Source organism: Tauraco erythrolophus, chromosome 7 (genome assembly GCF_009769465.1).
Source record: "Tauraco erythrolophus isolate bTauEry1 chromosome 7, bTauEry1.pri, whole genome shotgun sequence".
In the NCBI taxonomy this organism is placed as follows: Eukaryota; Metazoa; Chordata; class Aves; order Musophagiformes; family Musophagidae; genus Tauraco; species Tauraco erythrolophus.
The window spans coordinates 27706422-27725170 of record NC_141471.1 but is presented as its reverse complement, the minus strand read 5'-3'; the positions used below and the strand labels follow the sequence as shown (position 1 = coordinate 27725170).

Genomic DNA, 18749 nt, shown 5'->3' with positions numbered 1-18749 from the left:
GTGCCATGTATTTTTTCTGGTTTCATTTCCAAATAAGTCCACTTTTGTGGTGAAGGTGTGAAAACAGAAGAATTCAGATGTTATCGATGGGCTGGTAGAAAGGAAGCGTTCTCTGCCTAGGAGGACATGCCGTGGAAAAGAGCACAAAGAGCAAAGGAGAAATCAGAAGATGACGGAAGAGACAGCATTTGCCCTTTGTAGCTTCCTTTCTAAACCTCAAGTGTTACTTCAGCTGTGGGGTTTTTTTCCTTCCCAGGCAGCAATAGGTCACCTCTTAGCCCTAGCAATGGCCTTTGCATACATCCTAGTGGATTGCATAGATTGAGGGATGTAATTTTATCTGTTTTGATCCTTATAGGAACTTCCTGGCTTGTAGATAATCTATGTGAGAAATGAAACCCTTACCATTTTAAAGCATTTATTTTCTTTTTGCATCAACAACAAAAATTTCACTTTGAAATAAGACAATGACTGAAATACTAACACTTTAAGAATCATTATGATCCAAGATATTTACGTACCTGCAGTATGTTTTTCACACTTAAGGAAAAATGGGCTATGTTTTCCCACGGCAGTTCCTCTTCTGTTAATTCAGCACACAGCTGTGGGCACATAGCAGCTGCACTTAAGGCCATGTTTTGATATTTGCCCTTTTTTTCCTGTATCAGTTCATTGCAAACAAGAATGAAAAACTTCCTTTAGAAACCATTTTTAGTGCTTATTCCTCCTTGCACCATTTGGAGCTGCCTTCAGACTCTCAGCTGCTAACCTTTGGAGCGGTGCTTTCTTCAGGTTACAGGGATCTTCTTCTGGATATTTTCTTCGTGCTTCCCTTTGGGTGTTCCTGCTGACTAAGCCTGTCTCACCTCTCCCCTTACCTGCTTTTGCTCTTGTCCTCATGGTCCTTTGTGTGTTCTCCCGAGCACCTTCCCAATTCCAAAAACATGGCTGCTGGAATTGCAGGTCATTTAGGGTTTTCAGAAAAGCACTGTATGATAGCAGTCTTTTAAAAGGCCTCAGATAAGACTAGTCTATGCTTCTCGTGGTGTTTTTTGTGACAGTCAATTATTTAGGTCAGCAACAGCCCATAGGTCTGTGTCTCACACAGAACTGAATGAACAGTAAGGACTTAACTAACCCTGATCTTCCTGACAAGGCAACAAAATTTAGAGATTCCTTGCATGGGCTTCTGCACATCACTTCAAAAGCACCCAGGCGCAGTTCTGCTGAGGACGGCACAGAATCAGCCAGCACAGCTCTCGCAACACCAAGGAGCTTTCTGGCTTCAAGTGTAAGACAGAAACCTCATTTTCTTTCTTTTGGTCATTAATCTTGCTTAGCATTTGGAAGAAAGGAAGGAATTATTTCTGCTTTTGAACTTCTTGTGCCATGAGGCACCGAGTTGCTGAGGTTCCTGTGGACTTTTTCAAAAGGTGGTGTTAAAATGAAGAGTTGAATAGACAATCACATCCATAAGACAGTTACAGGCAGACTTCGAATGCTCTAAGCTAATGTTTTGCAGGAGTGGGCTAAGATAGTTGCAGTAATGCAAATGTAAGTTCTGGGTATGAATATCCGCCAATGCATCTAAGCAAGTAACTTAACTCATTTAATAGTTTCTTTTGGAACATCGGACATGCTTTATTTCATTTTTTCACAATTTATTTAAACATCTCACATATACAAAATACATTTTCTTTCTTTTTTTGAGAAATGATGATTTTTTTGTTTTTACCCATTGTAGAAGAGGGAAATGAGATTTGAAAGCAGGAGCACCTGATTTTGGAGGAAGAGGACAAAGATGAGGAAAAATGATCCACATGCTTAAGCTGCGGGTGAGACAGGACATTCTAAGTTTTGAGACAGACTTCAAAGAAATAGAGAAATGATACTTTAAATGCCACTAGCACCATCAAAGTTCAAGTATTGGAAAGATATTCTGTAATAACGCCATTAGCACCACTGTATTTTGAGTGGAACTGAAAGTACCTCAGATCACATGGAGAAGTACCTACAAAAGATGTGGATCACACTTGACTTAGTGTATGAGGTAGTTTAAACCTTTGGAAGTTGTGGTTTTAAACTTCCTCTGTGGAAGATATTCAAAGGCCACAAGTGGTGCAAACTTTCATGATTTTTTATTTTGTTTTTTTTTTCTTTACAAAGGTTGACATTTCCCAAAGCAAGGTGTTAAATCTTGAAAGACTTCCAAGTCCTTTTGGGGCTGTATTAAATTTCATTGCACAATGCTCCAATCAATTCTTCTCCTTCTCTTTCGCCCAGAGTTTAAGCAAGTAGATGAACAGAAGAAATGGAAGGAGTCAGCTTTCATTATAAAAAGAAATGACAAGAGAATAATTTGGGAGAGGCTTTAAGTTAATTTTAGTTCATTCATTTGAAACAGACTGGGCCAATGTCCCAACCGACTTCTTGGTCAGCGCCGCCAATATCCAAAAGTGCAATGTCAAGGATGGGCAAGCGAGATGGCTTATTTGTTCTGTATTCAATGATCGTTTTGCCCCATTCATTGTTCTTTCTCTGCAAGAGAAGATTCATTACAATTGTTACTGCATTGTTTGTAGTATTGAGAATTTTTTCACCCAAATGGGTAATTTCTAAAAGAATTTCCGATTAATTTTGCTGCCATTGTTTGCAAATCAGATACCTATATCCAATTATTTAGGTCTCTGATACAAAGAAAATATTTACTTTAATCTTCTGAAGTCATACATGTGATGCTCTACAGAAACTACCATATTATTTACACTGATGTTAAATCCTCAGAAAACCCTGCCAGAGTTTTTCAGGATTTAAAGATCCTGTCCCTCCTACAGCCTATGCACTATTTGCTTACACAGAATTCGAGTCTGGTTCCTCTGAAAAGCTTTTTCATTTTTGCCACACTGCACAGTTCAAGGTAGGATTTGTTTCTACCCCAGTACTTCCCACTTGTTAAAGACGTGTCATAGTTGGCTTTGTAGGCTATTTATATTCACTGCATAAAATTTTGCCAGTCTCACTGGTAATCTAACTCTGAATGAAAGCACAGCTCTATCCCTCATCATGTGCTTACGCATGGGCAATCATGGTGCCCGTGGTTTCTGCGTTACTTACAGAGCAGCCATCCTTAAGAACACTGTAAGTGAATCTGCTGTTGCCTTCAGGTCGTAGTTCAACATCGTTGGATCCCTGCAGTATAATAGCCTTTTTAAGGTTGCCAGTTTCCTCATCCATGTAGGCAATGCTGTTCTTGCAGTGGAAGGTGATGTTCTGGGAGGCATGGTTGGCCAGCAGACGCATGAAGGCAAGCTGGGTGGCCATATCCTTTGAGGTCACTCCTTCATCATTGTATTCAAACTGAAAAACAGAAAGGAACCCAGTCAATTGTATTGCTGGGGAAAGGCGGATGTTTGCAATGGAAGTATGTGATATTTGTTTTAGGAACATTACAAAAAAAAAAAATCACATAGTCTGCAATCACTTCTCTATTGCAACTCCAGAGCTAAAGAGCATTAAATAAAACTAGCAGGAGGTAGGCTGAAAACCAGACATGAGTGGATGTAGTTAAATTGTAGAACTCTGTTCTAAGGTAGAGCGTGAACAGTTTGTGTGGACTCAAAAGACAAGATCAGACAAGTTGAAGGAAGAGAAATCATTGTTTCCATAGATACCACACAAACAATGCCGTCTCAAGAAAACCCTGAATTTATTTTTTAGTCCAATAGAATAGTGTCTGTGGATATTAGAAATGTTTACTTCATTCTCATATACTTTTACAGCATCTGCTTTTAGCCACTGTAAGAAACAGGACCCCAGACTACCCTGAACCCTTGTTCTGACTCAGTGTGATCAGTCTTATTTTCTTATATTAAAGATCTTGGACATTGCAATTTCATTGTAAGATCAACTCAATTTTATTTATGAATTATGTAATTAGATTTCCTTAGCTGTACAAAAGTGATTTATTTGCAACTGGCTGGTACAGTGTCTAACATGCAAGTAGACACATCTCTTTATTACTTACACTGGCAATTCTGAATGTTACGGTGGCATACATTCAGGATCTCTGATGTGTAATATAATTATCTTTCCAGGAACAGTGTCATATGTAAAAAATCTCAAAAGAATATGCAAAGATGTTTTTCTTACTTTTTCAGACAGTTTCTGGACTGTCTTTATACTAATGTACTTACTAATTCCAGTCCAGGCTTCCCTTAGCAATAGCCATTAGTCACACTGAATCGATCATTTGCAAACACCAAAAAAAATTAGAACAATACTGAGAAATCCTTCTAGCAAACTGCGATCCAAACCAGAACTAGAGCTCTGTTCCCTTGAGTTAAAAGGTAGTTCCTTTTTTCATATTTCTCCTCTAAGAGAGTTGAATTTATGCGTTTGCTTGCTGAGAGTCAGTGAATTAGGAATTCTTCAGACAGCCCTGTAGGAAACAATCATCCTCCCATACATCACTTACCTGGGTGCCACCATTGATACTTTCACCAAACCATACGTGCTTCTTGTCCTTGGGATTCTTGTTGACATACCAGTTCTTAGCAGGAATATGGTCAGGGTTGGCATGGATGCAAGTCTCTCCAGTGGCAAAGTCACAGTACGCTCTAATGGCATCTGCAGAGCAGCCTTGGTTAGGATCAATCCAGTAGAAGCCTGCCATTGAGGAAAGAAATGCGAACAATGGTTCACTCAGCCTAACATTTGCATTCAGTTTATATTCACTTGTTTGATATAGGAACTCAGAGAGAGGTCATAAATATCACAACTAGATACAATATTAGGGTAATCACTGAGATAAATACATATTTTAGATTGTTAATGTGTAAGAAACTGTATTTGAAAGCTAGGGTTAAATACTTTTGTATTATTTTAAAAAACTATTGCAATAATTGCACAACAACAGCTATAAAGAGCTTTTCAGAATGTTCTTGCATGTATTTTCAGTGAAGGCAGAGAGAACTTCTTCAGTGGTCATTTAGTATTTTCACTGGGTGGCCAAGGATACCATTCATCAAAGAAAGCTAATAAGCTGGACGTACTGCCTCAGCCAGAAAGGGCAAATATCTGGCACTAACATACCGCTGCTCCATTCTGGGTGGCTAAGTCTTAAGTCACGGCAGGTGCGAGCTGGATTCTTTCTGGAGCCCTCTGGGGTGAGCAGGGTCTCAATTTGGTTGTTCAAAGTTTTCAGAGTGGCATCAACTTCATAATCCTTGGGTCTGAGAGAAGGCTGATCAGCCCGGTAGTATTCTGCATCATAACCAACTTCGTATCCACCACCATTAGGACCAGGGGGACCAGGGGGACCAGGAGGACCGGGAGGACCCTAAAGTTATTCAAAAGCAAAAGGCAAGAAGCATTCTGTTACACAGATGGTTCTCTCAATTAAATGCTTCCACGCATGTATAGTCCTGCTTAACTCCTAGCAGCCTTAGCTCTAATCTGAGGCAGCACATATAGTGACTACTATAAGCTCAAGCAGTAGAAGATGCACAGTGTAGGACTACCACATCTTCTTTGTGTATTTGCTATCTGGCCGTAAGGAATGAACAAGGACTTCTGGTTTAGGCCTTTTAGCGAAACATTTAATGTTAAATAACAACAGACATTTGAAGTCTTTTAAAAAAAAAAAAATTAACCCACATCTTTCACTAAACTGCTATGCTTTTAAAATTAGTTTCTTGAAACTGTGACATAAATGTGTTAAATCAACAAAGAATAAGTTATACTCACAGCAGGGCCTTGGCTACCATGAGAGCCACGCACACCAGCAGGGCCAATGGGTCCAGGGAGACCATTGCGACCATCTTTACCAGGAGGACCAGAAGGACCAGGTGGACCCTAAAAGGAAACTTGAACAGTTTAATGCCAGTAGAAAATACTACAAATAGAGATTCATATAAATGGGAATGTACATATATATGGCACAAAAGGAATGGGAGAGTTATTTGCATACGCTCTTAAATTCACGTACCCTTGGGCCAGCAGGGCCGTTGTTACCAGGAGGACCTTGATCACCATGTTGGCCCTATTGGGAAAGATAAATGCATAGCCATTAAAAAAAGCACAGTGGCACACATTTGTATTAGCGTGATTCGAGAAGGAGTTACAGTCAGTATTTGGGTTCAGAGAATGGAAATCTAGGGCTAACAGCATTTATTAGTGAAGTTGGGGTATAAAATCCCTGTTTTGGGGAGGGAGGAGAGAGACAGAATAAAAACGTATTTAAGGGGATAACCTATAAAAGTCTCTATCTTGTTTCTTCAGAGTTTCAGAGAAGGCTTTAAAATAAAAGTCAGAATTCCTAACGGGGATACTAGAATTTAAAGGGAAGAAAATCTACAGATTATTTCTGCTTCTCTGTGATGCAAAGGCTTTACAATTTCTGGCCAAAATAATAAATAATATCAAAACAAAGGCAGAGCTTTTTGAAGTCTGTGCTAGCCAAATGCAGTCCAGTTTCAGGGCAACTAATGGTACTCACAGTTCTAAAGCCAACTATCAAGGGCAATATCAAAATTTGCCATTTTATGAAAAGAGCGTTGAGTGTTCAAGAGAATCTTATGGCCTTTGAAAGATGATGCAGAGTAGAGTAAATGGTATCAACCTGCTGCATTGTGCATATGTAATTCCACACTAGGGTGAGCTTATTCCTTTTTTTGCTCTTTATATTCAAAATCCTGAAAATCATTTACTTACAGCAAGACCTGGAAGACCCTGCAATCCATTGTGTCCCTTCAAGCCAGGCAGACCTCTGTGCCCCTTATCACCAGGTTCACCTTTCTCACCACGTGGACCTTGTGGGCCCTAGGAAGGGATATAGGTGTCAGAGAAATAAAATAGAAGGCTTCAAGTATATACTACTGTCAAAGCAAGAATTAAGCATGAGCATTCTACATTATGCCATAGGTTGCCCCTTATATATGTGTGTACATCCTGTGAAGACACCCAGGAAGAGTGTCAATCCTAAAAACTTCAGGATCAATCCCATGAGAGGGAACACTGATTGAGATTCTAGGTCTGTAAATGTTTACAGCTCCTTAAGCACTACTTTTTGGGCCCATATCTTGAGCACGCTTATGAGTCCTTATTAATAAAGCATGTCTTCTCTTCTAGCATCAGTGTGTTCATGTATTTTGAAATCAAACTTACAGCAAGACCTCTTGGACCAAAAGCACCAGCAGGACCGACAGCGCCAGCAGGACCCTGAAACAGGAATAAGAAATGCATGTCACTGCTGTACATTAATACCTAATAAAGATTCCATGCTTAACACATCTCTGCAGAAAGCAAAGTAGCTATCCATATATTGTAGAGTTTGACGTATAATGTATATATATGATGTACAAAGGTTAGTCCTGTGTCAATGAAAAAAAATTAAGGTCTCATCAACTTACAGGATCACCACGGTTTCCAGGCTTTCCAGAAGGACCAACTTGGCCATGAGGACCAGGGGCACCCAGAGCACCACTGGGACCAGGGTTACCAGGAGCACCACGCTCACCCTGGAAACAAAGGAATGCAAAAGGAGAGACAGTGTGTTACTACTGACTTAACACATATTGGAATATTTCTTCCATGATTATGAAATAAAAGAAACAAACAAGTTACCTTGAAACCAGGAGCACCATCACGGCCTGGAGGACCATCATTTCCAGGATTGCCCTGTTAAAATATTATGAAAAAATATTAAATTCCATCAACCTTCATCTCACACGGAACTGAGTGTCAGTCTAATTGCTCCCAATGAGAGTAAGAAGACATTGAGATGGGATAGCATTAATCTTGAAGATAACAAACTCTTCCTTATAAATTCGACTCTCAAATCCCTTGAATATATTAATGTTCTCAGAAAAATAAGATTATCTGCAAATATTTTAGGTTTTACAGGTTCAGCATAGAAGAAAATTACTGGAGTTTGCCGTATTTCTCTGAATGAAAAGGTCAAGACAATAGTGGTCTTCATCGAGCTTGCACTCTTGTAAAACTGAGACCTACTTTTTAGATTAAAAATGCCAGTGATGAGAAAAGGACTTAAACACTAGTCACAGCTAAATAACTTTGTTGTGGCACTTCACAAGCTTAAATGTCTTCCTTTGTGAATGTTAATTTCACTTCAACTGTTTCACTGTGTGCAAACTTTTTCCTTCAGAAAATTTCATGGAACAGAAAGTTTATTTCTTTTTAATACTTATAAAATAAAATCACTATTCTCTGATCTCTTTGAAATCCTGTAAGTCTCAGGACTTGCAGGGGTCCTGTATGTTTCAGGTTATCAGTAAGCTTCCCTGATAACGCTCAGAGAAAGCTTTATATAGTTATCCTAAAAGGAGACAAGATAACATGTTAATATTTTACTTTAACTGTTCTTAAACTGTAAGTCATGTATAGCCACTGTATGCATATATGACTGTATGCATATATGACTGTATGCATATATGACTATGCACATCCTTCTTCAAGATGAACTACTAACTTGGATGGTTAAATTGGATGCAAAAGTTTATTTGCTGCTCTATGAAGAGCTGGGAGCAGGGCTCTGTCCTCCAAGTAATCACCCATCAGGCAGAGCACTAGAGGGAGCAATTTATTCCACTCCAGTGTTCCCACATTGCCCCTTCTGCACAGGACTCAGGTCCTCCATTGCGTCTTAACCTGCATTGATCTCTGCAGTTCAGCAGTACCTGTCACACAGGCCAGGGTTTGTTCTCTCATGTCTTTGGCTGACAAACTTACTTTACATTTTGCGGTGAGGGAATGCACGTTGGGAAATGTTATGCAGCTCCGCCACAATGTTAAAGTGTACCTGTTTTGTTAGGACTCCAAACAGTGCCGAGTGTTGCACTGTTCCAATAACCGAATTCCAATATTTTGTGTAACGTGCTTCATATGCCTTCTGAGTGGGCCTTAAGTTAAAAAACATTTTATCTTTAATACCACGAATCACTAGATCCCTCAAGTAAAAGGGACTGCAATTTTTGTACTTCCCTGAGAGATATGTACATTGCATTTAACATGACGTTTAAGAAAATTTGCTGATAACAAGTTTCCCTGATATACTCTTCTCTATAGCCAAAACCTTATTCCCTGGGATGTACTATTTTTCCCAGCTCCAACAATGAAGTAATCTTTTCCCCACTCGATCATTCTTGGCAATTAAGTAAAAAGTCGAAAGATTCTTATATTGACTCTAGGATGTATTTCAGACACAACTTGTGCCTTGAAGACTTTGTCATCTACTTGGGGATGGGGAGGGGAATCCATGTCCATTAGAATCCTTCTACAATTTTCCCTGAAGACACTGGACAGTACAAGTTTGCTAACAGAACAGCCTCCAGTTGCACCCATTTTTTCTGTGTATTTGTCTTTGGCTCAGACTAAAAGAAAAGCAATCCTGAAGAGGAAATAAGACATAGCTTACATCACGACCAGCTTCACCAGGAGCACCATTTGGACCAGGAGAACCCACAGGACCAGAGGGACCACGGGCACCAGGAGGACCAGAAACACCCAGGGGACCAGGTTCACCCTAACACAGGAACAGCGGTAACAAAATGTGACATTATAATACAACACAAACCAGTGTCACAGAACTTCTGGCCTATATCTAAGAGAAATATTTCTCTGCAATCGATTCTGGAAGTGAGAAAGAGCTAAGACACATGAAACATATCTAACTATACAAATTATTATCTTAATTCTAAATTTTCTGCCTCTTCTATCAGAAACCTCTAATACCATTTGAAAATATGCTCACCTGCAGACACAAGTCTTGTTTGTCTGCAGGAAGCAATAATTTTTGCCACTGCTTTAAGTCTGTTAGGTTCATATCCTCTGTTTGTAGCAGCAGTGGAAACAGCAGAATCTACATCTCCTTTTTCCTGGATTCCCGTAAAAGGAGATCTCAACTTTTTTCTTTACACGTATTTGTTTAAAGCAGATAACTAGCCATATACTCACTGTTGCTCCAGAGATGCCTGGAAGACCACGTTCTCCTCGAGAGCCAGGCAGACCAAGGATACCAGGAGCACCAAGAATACCCTGAGGACCTGGGGTACCAGGAGGACCCTATGACATAAAGAGAATATTATTTATATAGTAGAGAAAAAAACAATTTTTATGGCCCTTCACATTTCTCATTTGTTTTGCTCTATAACAGTACCAACTGCTTTCCAAGGATCTCAATGTGTGTCAGTGCTAGTTCCTGCATGGAAGAAGTTCTAACCAAGCTGTAAGACTTTAAACTCCAAAGCTCAAGGTCTGTAAGAACATAATGCCAGTTATACTCCCCTCACAACTGTTTTCCAGTGGAAATGCTGTTTCTGAACCACGCTATACACATGCTTTTTCCTTTCCCATTCAGTAACAGCGGGTGATGCATGAAAATTGGAGTATTCAGTTAAGAGATGACTATGTAAGGGGATTTCATAGTGAAGACACTGTTCATCTGAGACTGATCATGAGACAACCTTAGAATACATCTAGGTGATACAGATCCGACATCTCCAAACAACCCTTAGAGCTCTCTACTGACCGTTGAAAGGTAAAGTTTGTTAAGTGACTTTTCCATTTCCTTGAAAATTGAGCATATGTGGCACTAAAGTTGGCATAAGTAATCAACCTGACAGATTATCCTAAATTATTATCCTAACTTACAGTCAGGCCTACTAGTTCTATTGTTTTCCATAACTGAAATTAAATGAGAACATAAAAATTAGAAAATGTATTGCTTTATATTGGACATTAAAGGGTAAATTTTCAATTGTCACCTATAAAACTTTAATATACACGTCTAACAATGGCACTGAAGATTTTGTTCTTAGCTGCAACTTCTGCGGATCACAGACGAAGTTTCTATAACTTTTCATTGAGAAACAATAGTGGGAGTTCACACAAGTGCATACTTCCATAAGTCAGAAATGTGTCAGGTTTCAAAAAAGCTAGTAATATTGGATGTGCGAGCTTAAAGACATTCCAATATAATTTATTTGCATAATTCTAAGCTATCCTGAGGCCAGACAACATTAACCTTGTGATTCCCACAAATGACAGTTTCTGAGGCAGAAATTAATTGAGATTATTCTAAATCAATGTTCACATGTTCCTCCTTTTTCCATCCATGATATTCCATTTCAGAGCAGGAGACTCTGCTTCCCTGTCTTAGACTAAATAGCAACTTCTTCTGTAGTTAGCCTTGTTGCTCTCATTTGGGCTACTTGCAGAGAAACATGCAACTCATCACAAGAAATAAGAGAGAAAAACCTGACCCAGAGATCAGGTTCCCTTTTGATGGCACGTTTGTCAAACATGTCTATAAACAATTTTGTGTCTCAGCTTTGACTTATAAAAGCTTTGCTGAATTTGTGGATAAAAGAGAAAATCCCTTCACAAATACCAAAATTATCTTAGAAGCCATAACATTTACATGAAGAGAAACATTTTTAACGAGATGTGATACTCAGTAGCTTACCGCAGCACCAGCCTCTCCAGATGGACCTTTCTCACCAGCAAAACCAGGCGGGCCAGCAATACCTTGTTCACCAGTACGGCCAATGGGACCAACATCACCACGTAGACCTCTAGCACCATCTTTGCCAGCTGGGCCAGGAGGACCAGGGGGACCAGTGATGCCCTGAGTACAAATATGATACCATTATAATATAAATCCATTAACAGGAGAGAACAGAGATAAATTTCATTTTATGTCCAGGTACAAAAATTGTGCTTTGCAATAAACAGGTTATCAGCTGTTCTAAAGCAGCGTCTGTTGCTTTTGTCAGCAGTGGATAGCTGGAATCAGCAGAATTGAGCTGAGAGATTTTGAATTTTTTACTCAGTGAAGGTGAATGTGGCAAAATTTGGCACAAAAATACTGATACAGTTCTGGACACATTAACTGCAACCATAAAATCTACGAGAAAAAACCTCTTCTGATTCAACAGGATTATTTGCTTTGGATATTGGGATTTACAATGTATTTGAATGCAGGATATGTAAGGAAAGAAGTGCCTATTGGCAAAGGTTGGAAACACATTTGAAAAGAAAAACTACAAATGTCAATTTGAAATGAGAATTTTTGGCTGAAAAATAAAGCAGGGATTCACACTCTTAAACACAATGAGGGGTTGCCCTGCTTGAGAGGTGGGCTGGAACTGCAGATACTTTAGAAAGTGTGGACACAAGGTAACCTTACTGTTATTTTTCAAATAGGACATGACCTTCTTATTCCACTCAAAATCAATGGCTATGCAGTTATTCATGGTGAACAAAAGCAAAATAAACAAAAAAGATTTTTACAAATGTTAGGCATCTTGAGATGCAGAGGGATGCTTGATGGATTGTAAAAAAACCCACAAATTAAATGTGTAACTCCCACTCTGAGAGTTTAAACAATTAAGAGACTTATCTCATCCAGTCCTATAAGGTAATCTGAGGTGATTCCAATGCAGTTAGAATTTGTGCCGATGTAACAAAATTTAGGATTATCCCTAACCAATGCGACTTCTGATTTATCTCCCATTAGAACTTCATTAGTTACTTACAGCAGGGCCAGGAGGACCAACTCTTCCAGCAGCACCAGGGAAACCAGTCATGCCCTAAAATAAAAGTGAAAAGGAAGACTTGGTTTAAAGGAAACAATGACTTCATGAAAAGCAACAATGTCAGTGCCAGAAGCCTGAAGACTTACAGGAGGACCAGCATCACCACGAGGGCCAGCAGGACCAGCAGCACCAGCGGGACCCTATGTATGAAAGATTGAAAAAGACAGGTGAACCAAGGAAAGACCGTTAGTGTTCCCTGGTCAGAATCAGGGCTTAGTCTCACTCTCATGAAAGTTAAGGGTGATTTTGCTTACAACTTTAACATGAGGACTGGGCCCAAAACCACAATTCCTGTCCTGACACTAGGGTAGTAAATTCTCACAGACATTTCAAATCAGTATCGTGAGGACTGAGAAGAGTTGCATAAGACATTTATGATTCAAATGAATTTGCCTTGCAGATGTTACGTGCATCTAAGCAAATCTGGAAGTCAAAATGTGAAAGACATAGTAAGGCAAAGAACAGCAAGTGCTCTATTTGCACTGTATAACTAATACAACCATGTTGTGCTAGGGCCTGGTATCACTCTATTAGAATCATACAGGAAGAACCCCAAGCCGTGTTATCCTGCAACACTTTACAGTATTTGAAATACCAGAGCCTGACTTTCTGCATCATTTCAACCACTTCCCCAATAATGGGCTGCATGCACATGAAGTAGTATATGCCTTTGCGTTATAAAGGTGTCAGCACATGAAAAGCCTGTGTGCAAGTGGGTGCACAGGCAAATTTGCACATATGCTTCTAGATGATTTGGTCTGAAAATCGGACTGCGACTGCACACCCTGTCTTTGAGAGGAAGATATCAACATCCTCAGCTCAGAACTTAGCCACCATCACCCCCTGAATGATCCAAGATAGAGTGATTTTGCTGATCTTCAGGGCAAGTTGAAAGTTAGTTATTTTTTTCCTCTTCACTTCAGTTCCAGACTCAGGATCTGAGCCCACATAAATGGATTACAAAGTTTATACAATGTGTGAAAATCAGTATGGTGACTTTTCTCACAGCCTAGTTTGAAGCTTTGTTTCTTTTTTTCATTACCCTTTCAAAATCCAAGGCCTTCAGGCTAGCATATTGCTTGTATAGCTCAGTTAAGAACCATGCATTTTACAGAGACACAGTTCACTTACTGGTGGTCCAGAAGCGCCAATTGGGCCGATAGCACCTGTTGGTCCAGTTTCACCCTTAGGTCCTTTAGGCCCACGCTCGCCTTTAGCACCAGGCTGACCAGCTGCACCCTATGGGCAGAAAAACACATAAAAGAAAGAGTTGGAAAAATATGCAAAGAAAATAGAGGAAAGGAATAGCATCAGTAAGAGGAAACTGCAAACAATACTCACAGGAGGTCCGGCAAATCCACTAGGACCTACAGGACCAGGCTCACCACGTTCACCCTAAAGAGAGGACAAAGAAGAGAAGACTGGTTGGAATGGGCTTTTAAAGGGCATTTTTCTGAACATCACATCTTTGACACAGGAATAGTTGTAGGAATTGCTACTTACAGGGATACCACGGGCACCTGCAGGACCAGCAGGACCAGCAGGACCTCCTTCACCCTGAAACAGATGGCAGAAAACATTGTAACACTGTGGGGGAAGGCCTCACTGCAGCCAGAACAGGGGTGATCTTGTGGTACAGACGCATATAGCAAGTCTGCCCGTGTCTCCATTGGCGAGGGTGTTACTGAAAATGCTTCTGTTTTGACCTGCCTTGTACTAATAATTTCTAACAATACCCAGACAGGATAAAGAATCATTCTGAGCTAATGTGCTGCTGTTCATCACCATATCAAAACCTCTTCTCACAGTGTGATGAGGATTGTGGAGATTAGCCTCAATTGGGAAGAATTCAGACAAAGCCTAAATCAGAATCTTCTCCCCATATAACCCACTGCCATGTAGATGTGCATCCCTTCTCTGCCCTTTTAGGAAAACGTTTAGGGTGCTACAGTAAGCTTCACTGAACAGCTCTACAGTCCCAATAATGCTTGCCTCCCAAATCTGAAAAACTTGCAGAACTCGTGAACACTAGAAGGATGGAACTGTTTTTTATGGTACTCCTCACTTTAAATATTCAAGCGTGAGTAAAATGTATAAACAAACAAGACACTTTTACATTCAAAGAATAGACTTACCCGATCACCAGCACCACCAGCAGGGCCAGGAGCACCAATAGCACCAGGGAGACCCTATAGGTCAAGAGACAGGACACCATTTCTAACAAAATGTAAGCAGGAGTGACTACTTTTAACATTTTTTCTCTTTCCTCCTGGTGACAGGTGTGTGACTTTCTTCCAGCTGTTTTCAATATAAAGGACACATGATCTTATGAAACAAAATCTATTCTGTTATTTTCCTTTCGAAGTATGAATTCTAGGACAGGTAGCCAAAATCTCAAATTACTTATAATTTTGTGTTGATTTTTAGGCTCCCTTTAGAATTACCTGTCTGGGCTGAGCCCATGAAGGTAAAGAGGTTAATGTCACACTGAACAACTGCTTATGAAATACAAGGTTCTCTGCTGATGTAATTTCTGTGCTTGTGTGCATGAGAAGTGACCACTTTTCTCGCTCCCCTCCCCCCCCATTCAAACATCCCTGGACAGTGGGCAACAAAATCACATTGTTTTGTATCAAAAGTGAGCAGATACAAGAGGAAATGCAATACAGTGGGAAATGTAAGTCCTGAACATTCTTTTTAGTCACTTAAGTTCTGAGGTGTAGCAAGGTAAATTCAAGTAGAACCAAAAGATACTTACACGAGCACCATCTCTTCCTGTTGCACCAGTATCACCTCTCAGACCTGGGGCACCCTAGAATACACAGAGGGAAAAAAAAGCATTATATTGGTAACGAACACAATAGTTTGTATGAAAGAAGTCTTGAACTGTTTGCTGAGTATCCATGTATTATTTGCATATCATAGGAGATGCTTTCATGCTAGTGTTTTTTTGCGGAATGAACTTTGATTATTATTTCATTCTTATGGCTGAGTATGTACTGACTTGCAAAGCAATAACTTGCAGACAAAAGGGACTGACATGCTTTTCAGAATTATAAGCCTGCCTCTTTCATGGGAAATCTATTTAGTTTCCCCCAGGAGGCAAGAATTTTAAATGGAAATAAAAATTCAAAACAAAATTGATGTATATTTCAAATTATGAATGTAAATCCCTCCTTAAAATCCCTTTTCTTTTGGTCAAGAAATAAACAATGTAAAAATTATTTTGTGTATTCATGTTATGCTTTCTGTTTGAAGCAGGAAAGCAACTGTTAAAAACAATGGTATCATATGGGTGGTCACATAAACCACCATATGTTTCATATAACAAAAAATTATATCCAAGCCATCACTAGTGTCAAGAAATCAGACCAGCACTCGTTTTATCTCTTTTTTTAAAAAAAATCTTACTCTTCTGCATTAATCTACATGTCAGTACATAGTGTTTCATAAAAAGTTGCAAGCAATTTTCACCTCAATTTCCTTACAACTCCATTTATGCTAAATGACTATGGATTTTATTAGTCCAAACAAATAAAGCAGTTGTAGAAATCTCAGTTTAGAGTTTAAATTATGAATAGAAGAGAATATGGAATGAGGTACAAATAACAAGATAAAAATCAGTTGTATAGATAATTACATGGATAAAGCAGAGGTAGCAACAGGACCTGCAATCAGACTTCACAGCTTTATAGAAGGGCTTACATTGGCTAAAATGTTTTCTGATTTTACAGAGCACTGATATAATCACAAAATTTTTTGTAACTAATTTACTTATATCGTAGTCACTGCACCTAGACCAGTCAAGGATTTGATGAGAGACTCAGTCCTTTGTGATCAGTAGGCCCATTCCTACTATAAACCCTGTTCTCAACGACAGCTTTAGTATTTCTTCGGTAAAAATGAGCTCATTGTTAACCAATCCCGTGATGCACTAACTGCCACTTAAACCAATCCTAAATGCTGAGCAAAGATCAAGATACAAACTTAGAAAAGACTGTGAGTCTGTTAGACCAACAAAACCTCTACTTCTTGACTACTAATGAGTCATCATGTAATACAGTTTCACAGAAAATAAAAGTTGCATTGGGGTAACCTGCAGGTTTTTTTAAGTTAATGAAATTCAAGCATCTTCCAAACCTGTGCATGCAGCCACAAAGCAGGTTCTCCCCCTTACCTTTTCACCCTTGCCTCCTGGAACACCAGCTGCACCTCTCTCTCCTGGGATTCCACCAGGGCCAGCAGGACCAGGACCACCAGCAGCACCAACATTGCCAGGCTCACCCTAGCAGCAACAGCATGTCATGTAAGACAAAGTCAAATCAGTCACACAATTTGGAACAAAATTCTGTCTTTACTACTTTGCCCATCATTCTGCTTGCTCGTAGACAGTGTGAGTAGTAGTAGTATTTTGTCTTTAGCTATTGTACTAATTTTACTTTTTCAGCCAGTGGAGACGCCAGATGTGAACACTCTCCTGATTCTGTGGGCTCCTGAGGTTTTAGGGTGTCTCATACTCCAAATTAAACTTCTGTGGAAAGACTATCCATGAAAATACTGAAAATCAGGACCCATATTCAGTTATCATCAAGTCAATGTTATTTTGGCAGATAACTGCTTATTAGTGTGCTAATGTTTTGGTGAAAATATTGCTTACTAGACACAAAAACTTCCCATGTGTAAGTAGAGGTGGGTATAAATAGAAGTCAGCATGAATTTTGCCCAAAATCTCAGACCCTATCTTAAACCAGAATAATAGTATATCCAGATGACAAGCTGTATTCAAACTGAGTCCAAATGGAAGTTCCCCTCCTGTCATCTACAGTGCTAAACATAAAAACCTGTAATATTAGTGTAGACTAGCTGGGATGAAGCTTTACCACTTGAAGACATGACCCCGGGCTATGATGTATACTACCCAGTAAACACTTATGCTTTTAGGAAAGAAGGTTTTGGATCGCCTTAGTCAGGTTTCCACCAGAAAGGCAATGGCAGCTGGAAAAGGCATACCTTGTTACCATCAGGGCCTGGTGGGCCAGAGGGACCACGGCTTCCAATGGGACCGGCAGGACCAACAGCACCACTTTCACCAGGAGGACCACGTTCGCCCTGCAGGAGACAGTCTGATTTGAGTTTTGCCTTGAATTGTTCCGCAGCTTAGAGATTTAAAAGCACTGACTAGTAGCAATGACAATGCGATGCATTTTCATCTGAACAAACCATTAAAAACTGTGTTAGAATTGTGCAGATATTAACTGAACTGGCCATAAGAATTGGCTCTAGCTTTCGAAACATACAGCAAAGTCAAGTGCTCAAGTTTTGCATCATGATAACAGTTGACAAAGTACAGGTACTTCTTGAACATGGATTTTGGCTACTGTGCTCATTCTGGTAACAGTGTCTTGCGTTCTATTGTCAAATGGAGCTTCTAATACCAATTTGAGGGCAAATAATAGATTCTAGTGGAATTAAAGCCATATTAATTGGCAAACAATTATTTTTACAGTGGCAGATGCTTGGTGAATATTGGAGAATAAAGGTGATAGCTAAAGCCTACTAATGTGACACGTGCATTGTAACTGGCATAAGGACAAATTCTGAAAGGGTGGTCATCCGGAGATGTGGAAGTGGCCAGAAACTGGGCTTAAATGCACAATAGATCTATCAAAGGCAGAAATATCAGTTTTACTGAAGAAATTTCAAATTATCCCAGTGTGATCAAGCTGGAGATCAGTGAATGATCTGATAAAGCATAATGGAGAATTTTAGTTATGCTAGAGAATCTAGGAGTTTGAATGAGAACTATAAAATGGTCAAAGAACTGACTTAGGCAGAGGTACCGCACTACTGAAAAGCACCAATGATGCACAAGGCTAACTTAGTGATGTTCCTCAATTAATATATCTTTTCATTATTTTTACATATATTTTGTTAGTGACAGAGAGGCAGAAAAGGAAGAAAGATATTTATGAAATATGCAGATATCACAAAGGTGGAGACTTTTGTCTACAGGAAGAAGGGTTGGCATATCACACAGGAAGAAGCGAATAACCTGCAGGATGGCTGTCACAGTAGAATTGGGATGAAATTCAAGAATATAATGTACCAGGGCATTTATTTAGGCACCGAAAATGA

The 18749-nt window shown here is 39.5% G+C and overlaps 1 protein-coding gene across 1 annotated transcript in view; it reads right to left on the bottom strand.

Moving 5' to 3' along the window:
* Positions 1-2391: 2391 nt before the first annotated feature.
* The window catches only part of COL1A2 (collagen type I alpha 2 chain), a 40855-nt gene continuing 24497 nt past the window's right edge, over positions 2392-18749 (bottom strand). Inside the window, exons 31-52 of the mRNA XM_086614658.1 lie at positions 17625-17723; positions 16792-16899; positions 15373-15426; positions 14750-14803; positions 14118-14171; positions 13956-14009; positions 13746-13853; positions 12701-12754; positions 12555-12608; positions 11483-11644; positions 9973-10080; positions 9434-9541; positions 7624-7677; positions 7410-7517; positions 7165-7218; positions 6712-6819; positions 5987-6040; positions 5746-5853; positions 5092-5338; positions 4475-4665; positions 3115-3357; positions 2392-2538 (exon numbers count right to left, since the gene is read on the bottom strand). Of these exons, the coding sequence (XP_086470784.1) occupies positions 2392-2538; positions 3115-3357; positions 4475-4665; positions 5092-5338; positions 5746-5853; positions 5987-6040; positions 6712-6819; positions 7165-7218; positions 7410-7517; positions 7624-7677; positions 9434-9541; positions 9973-10080; positions 11483-11644; positions 12555-12608; positions 12701-12754; positions 13746-13853; positions 13956-14009; positions 14118-14171; positions 14750-14803; positions 15373-15426; positions 16792-16899; positions 17625-17723 (2331 nt within the window). The remainder of the gene's footprint in view (positions 2539-3114; positions 3358-4474; positions 4666-5091; positions 5339-5745; positions 5854-5986; positions 6041-6711; positions 6820-7164; positions 7219-7409; positions 7518-7623; positions 7678-9433; positions 9542-9972; positions 10081-11482; positions 11645-12554; positions 12609-12700; positions 12755-13745; positions 13854-13955; positions 14010-14117; positions 14172-14749; positions 14804-15372; positions 15427-16791; positions 16900-17624; positions 17724-18749) is intronic.